The sequence below is a fragment of the Pseudophryne corroboree genome, chromosome 6 (assembly GCF_028390025.1).
Source record: "Pseudophryne corroboree isolate aPseCor3 chromosome 6, aPseCor3.hap2, whole genome shotgun sequence".
Lineage (NCBI taxonomy): Eukaryota > Metazoa > Chordata > Amphibia > Anura > Myobatrachidae > Pseudophryne > Pseudophryne corroboree.
In genome coordinates, this window is record NC_086449.1 from 17,979,340 (window position 1) to 17,985,659 (window position 6,320).

Consider the following 6,320-nt stretch of genomic DNA (forward strand, 5'->3'; position numbering starts at 1 on the left):
AGTAGGACCCTCTTCTATCATGTGCTTATCCTTTTTCTTACTTTAATAATATTTAGCTGCACCAAATCCAGCAGTCTTCTGCCACCTTATACTTATGTCAGTGTCATATGCTGATTTTTCTTTACCCTGCACTTGTCCTATATTGTCTTCGACTGTAAGTTGCTGTTTTCCTGTTTTGATTATTTGTTTATGAACTCTGTAATTGGGTGCTGTGGAACCCTTGTGGCGCTATATAAATAAAGGACAATATATATTTTTATATATATATATATATATATATATATATATATACACACTATATGGACAAAAGTATTTGGTTACACCTGTTAATTATTGAATTTAGGTGTTTCAATCAGACCCATTGCACCAGGGGTATACAATCAGGCACCTATGCATGCAGTCTGCATTTGCAAATGTTTGTGTTACAAAATGGGGCATTCAAAGAGCTCAGTGACTTTGCAGTAAGACGGTTTGTGAAATTTCATCCCTGCTGGATAGTCAACGGTAAACTGTACATGATATTATTAGAAAGTGGTAGTGTTTAGGAACAGCAACTCTGCCATGAAGAGGAAGAACTCATAAAATCATAAAGCATGGTCAATGATTGCTACGGAGCATTGTACGTAAAAGTCGCAAATGCACTACTGATTCCATAGCTTAAGAGTTCTGAACTTTCCACTGGCATTAATGTAAACACAAAAAAATGTGCGGTGGGAGCTTTATGGAATCATTTTCAATGGCCGAGCAGCTGCATGCAAGCCTCATATCACCAAGTCCAATGTCAAGCGTCAGATACGTTGGTGTACATAGATGCAGTGGTCAGTCAAGGAAACTTAGTGCATCAGATGAAAGACACATCATGTTTACTTCCCTTCTAAATCGGAAGAATTCCAGCAGTGCCATCAGCTCAGAAATGTCAGAAACCAATGGGACCCAGGCAGTGGTGCAAGCAGAATATTTTTGTTAATGGTACTGATAGTGAAAATGGGCATGGTCACATGTCATGAGAGGGCATGACAATAGGAGCATGGTCACATTATGCCACACACCGTATTGCCCCTTACACATAATGCCAAACACCGTAATGCCCATTACACATTATCCCACACACCATAATGCTTATTACACATAATGCCACACACCATAATGCCCATTACACTTTATTTCAGACACCATAAAACCCATTACACATTATGTCACACACCGTAATGCCAATTACACATAATGCCAAACACCATAACACACATTACACATTATGCCACACACCATAATGCCCATTACACATTATGCCAAATACCATAACACCCATTACACATTATGTTGCATACCGTAATGCTCATTACACATTATGCCAGACACCGTAATGCCTATTACACATTATGCCACACACCATAATGTCTATTTCATATTATGCCACACACAGTTATGACACTGACACCATATTATGTCCCACATACAAAAATGCCCCTTATAAAATGTTCCCCAATGGTGGGCTGGTGTTACTGAGTACCACCACCATATTTCTTAATGTTAATCCATACCATCCCGTACCACCCTACTTTCAGCACTGGACCCAGGTACAATCATCTAATGTTTGGAAAAGTCTGGCCAGAAGTGGTTTTCATGGAAGAATTGCAGCCAAAAATCCAAAACCACAGCTGGTGCTCTGGACTGATGAGTCAAATGTAAAATATTTAACTGTAGCAGAATGCAGTTTGTTTGCTGAAGGGATGGAGAGTGGTGCAATAATGAGTGCCTGCAGGCAAGAATGAAGCAGGGTGAAGGTCCCTTACAAGTTTGGGGCTTCATTTCAGCAAATGGAGTTGGGGATTGGTCCAGGATTAACAGGGCCCTCAATTCTAAAAATTTAGGCAGGTACTTATCCATTATGTAATACAATCAAGGAGGCATCTGATTGGCTCCAAATTTATTCTGCAGCAGGATGACCCTAAACATACTGCCATGAAGAGACATTAAAAGACAGAAGGATAACATAAAGAGACAGAAGGATTTGAGCAAGACTACATCCACAGAAGATCTATGGTTAGTTCTCCATGATTCTCGTACCATCTCCCTGCCAAATTGCTTTCAAAAACTGTGCGCAAATGTGCCTAGAAGAATTGATGCTGTATTGAAGGCAAAGAATATTTACACAAATATTGATTTGATTTAGATTTCTCCTGTTCATCCACTTTGCATTTTGTTAATTGGTAAAATAAACTATGAACACTTCTGTTTTTAAAAAATTTCTTAGTCAATTGACCTATCAGTATTTTTTTGATTGTGGGAGGAACCCACTTAAGCAAGGGGTGAATGAACAAACTCCACACGGTTAGAGCCATGGTGGGAATCAAACTGATGATCTCAGTGCTGTCAGGCAGCCATGCTATCCATTACCCATACTGCTCTTGCTCACATCCAGTGATTTGCAGAAAATTAATTCTATCAAACAAGATTGCTAAAAAACACAAATTTTAGAAAATGTGTTCTGTAAAGCTTTCTTGATGTCCTTATTCCTCAGACTGTATATGAAGGGATTTAACAAAGGGGTAAACACAGTATAAATGAGTGATAAGATTTTACTTATTCTCAATGACTGTCCTTTTATTGGTAGAGCATAAACACTAAACAAGGTCCCATAATATAAGGACACCACAGTCAAATGGGAGCTGCATGTTGAGAAGGCTTTCTGTCTGACAGTATTAGATGAAGTTGTTAAGACTGTAAAAAGGATATTAATATAAGAAAATAGAATTATTATGCTTGGGATTAGAAGCAGTGGAGCACTCAGTAAAGAAACTTCTAATTTCACAATTTTAGTATCTGAACAAGAAAGTTCCAGTAGGGGAACAAGATCACAGAAGAAATGGTCAATAATGTTTGATCCACAAAAATGTAGCATTGCTGTTGTAATACTGTCAATTAATATGATGGAAAAACTCAACGTCCAAGACAGGAATGCCAATTTCATGCAGTGTCCCCTGTTCATTATAGACACATAATGGAGGGGTTTGCAAATAGCCACATATCTGTCATAAGCCATCACTGTGAGGATCAAACAATCAGATGTTTCTGAGGCACTGAAGAAATATAATTGAATGATGCAGCCAATAAAATTAATGTTTCCCTCACCATTCAGTAAAATATGAAGCATGTAGGGAACAACGTCTGTGGATATGATGATGTCGCTTATAGACAGTTGTGTGAGGAAGAAGTACATGGGAGATTGGAGGTTCTTGTCGGAGGACACCAGTGTGATGATCAAGAGGTTCCCACATATTGTCATACAATAAATCACAAGGAAGAGTATAAACAGTAACATCCTTATGTTAATGGGACCCTGAAGTCCCAGGAGGATAAATGTCGTGACCACAGTCTGGTTTCTCCCCTATGATGAATTATGTTCATTAATTATGGGTATAAACACCTCTGTACAAAATGTCAAAATGGCTCTAAAAACCAACTTCTTTATCACAGCCTCCCAGCTCTCATACTGACCCACTGCTCCATACTCGTTACTCAGTATCTTTCCCCATCTTTGTCAACCCTCCACTTTAGACAACTAGCTCTCATGAGCAAGGCCCCCTTCCCTCATGTGCTTTTCCTTCACTCACCTATACCATCTTCTTCTACCCACTGCCTAAAACAGCACCTGACCCTTGGATGAGGCCCCTGTTCTACTCAGGATCAGATTGGGATAGAAAACCAACCTGGGAAATTGATCAAAGCAGCCCTAATGGGGATAGGGTGCTGCTAAGGGGGAGGGGGTCTGTCAAAGGGGTGAGATCCCCCCTCATAGGCCCTGATTCCAATTTGGATGCAGTTGCAGCCTTCCTTGCATCTTGTTCTGCAGTTCCGTCTATGATTTTATACTAATGCTGCTACAGTGCAATTCCCTGGTTTACATTTGTGCATCCTAATATGTAAACTTCCACTGCCAGTATCTAGATGCTGCAATTATGCTTTGTGTGTCTTTACACTTCACCATTGGTCATGTCATTGACATTTACACCAGCCATATGCTATGTGCAGATCACCAAAGTATGGCCTCCACTGTCAGTAATTCAGCATTTCTGAACACAGCCACTATCACCAATACACCCATATTATGTTACCTCTGCGTCTGGTTAGCGAACCACCTGTAACTGCCCAGGGAATCCCAACACATTTCTTATACACTTCTTGGTGCAATGCATCTGAATCTGTCTTGTAACGCTTTACGAATAGCATCAAGACACATGTGCGGTGCAACGCAGACTCATGCAGAGACTAAAAACACAGTGGCCCCTACAGGAAAAAAAATACACATTGGCCCCACAGAAAAGCACATTTGCCCCCACAGAGAACAATAAAAATACATTGCCCCCACAGGAAATTAAATGAACATTATCTCCCACAGGAAAAACATGCACACACACATTGGCACTACAGAAAACAAACACAGTGGCACCTGCAGAAAAGAAATAAAAACACATTGGCCTTCACAGAAATAAAAACATTAGCTGCCCCCCACAGAGAAAAACAAACACATTTGCCAACACAGAAAACAATACACTTTGGCCCCACAAGAAAAAAATGAAAACACATTGGCCACCACAGGAAATGCGCACACACACACACACACACACACACACACACACACACACACACTGGTCCTACAGAAAAAAAATACACATTGACCAGCAAAGGAAAAATAATGTAAACACATTGGCTTTCACAAGAAAAAACACTAACAAATGGACCACCAAAATGACTCCCATAGAAAAGTAAAATGATATATTGGCCCCCACAGGAATAAAATTGTCCCAAAGAAAAAAACACACTGAGTGGAATAACATCGGGTGCGCTAAGATCAGCCATCATGAAGCATTGACATATTATCAGATTGGATCCAGCCATTGGTGAATTGTGCGGCGATAGACCGCTATTCTGCTACAATAGGAGCAATAACTTGAAACAACAAGTTACATACTTGGACATTAGTCCAATAATTGCCCAGGGCAGAAGCTGGTTAACAACCACCAATGGCTCGTTTAAGTCCTCTGGCTGTGTGAATTGTCATTTTATCCAAACTGTTATGAGCTTCCAACATCCCCTGACAGGTCGTATATACCCCTTGAAGCACCATAGGAACTGTGAGACAATGGACCTCATTCCGAGCTGATCGCTAGCTGCCGTTGTTCACTCCGTAGCGATCAGTTAAAAAATGGCAAAACTGCGCATGCGTATGCACCGCAATGCACACACACGGCGTACGGATACAAAGAGCATCGTGGTTGTGCACAGGTTCTAGCGACGCTTTCAGTCGCACAGCAGAGTGTAAGGAGATTGACAGAAAGCGGGAGTTTCTGGGTGTCAACTGACCATTTTCTGGGAGTGTTTGGAAAAACGCAAGTGTGGCCGGGTGTTTGCTGGGCAGGTACAGTATCTGATGTCATTACCGTGTCATTCATCGCAGCAATCATCGCACAGGATAAGTAACTACAGGGCTGGTCTTGTTCTGCACAAAATGTGTTTGCAGCTGCTCTGCTGCACAGGCGTTCGCACTCCTGCAAAGCGAAAATACACTCCCCGGTGGGCGGCGAGTATGCGTTTGCCCGGCTGCTAAAGACAGCTAGCGAGCGAACAACTTGGAACGAGGGCCAAAATACGTTGTATATATGATCTTTTGCCCATGTAAACGTATGTATGTGGGCAAAACAGTCTGCATGCTTAAGGAAAGAATTGGAATGCATCATTCATCAATCAAGAAAGCATTAATCAACACTTTGTCTCAGCAGGAGATACTGCCAAGGACTTCTGTTTCATGCCAATCGATCACATTCCCCCATTACGGAGAGGAGGTGATAGACATAAACTTCTACTTAAACGTGAATGTCACTGGATTTATGATTTACAAACAATGAACTCAATGGGTCTAAATGAAGAGTTCAATACGTCAGTATTTCTGTGATTGGTTAGATATAACCTAGGTATAAAGATTAGTTCACATAAGTTTTATTTTGTTGCCCCAATATTCGGATTCTATATATGTGATTTGATGCTGTCTTTTTATTATGCTATTATTTGTTATTAATTTGATTGTTGTCGCTGTGACTAATGTATATTAGTGTTCAATTGATGAGCACAATATGTGGGTTTTTGTAGACACATTTATTATATGGGATACTCTCCTTATCATTAGCAGCCTATATATTAGATCCACGATTTATTCATATTATTTGGATAATTATGGTAATCGCAATCAAAATGCGGGTCATGGATATTAATATCTACATTATTGTTGTTTTATACATACGACTGTGTATAATAAGCTATAT

General features: G+C 40.3%; 1 protein-coding gene across 1 annotated transcript; it reads right to left on the reverse strand.

The window, feature by feature from the left end:
- Positions 1-2,458: 2,458 nt before the first annotated feature.
- Positions 2,459-5,808, reverse strand: LOC134934072 (olfactory receptor 5G3-like). The gene is made up of 2 exons (XM_063929582.1): positions 5,798-5,808; positions 2,459-3,383 (listed from the first exon to the last, which is right to left on the reverse strand). The coding sequence occupies exons 1-2, from the start codon at positions 5,806-5,808 to the stop codon at positions 2,459-2,461; spliced, it is 936 nt and encodes a 311-aa protein (XP_063785652.1).
- Between the last annotated feature and the right edge of the window lie 512 nt (positions 5,809-6,320).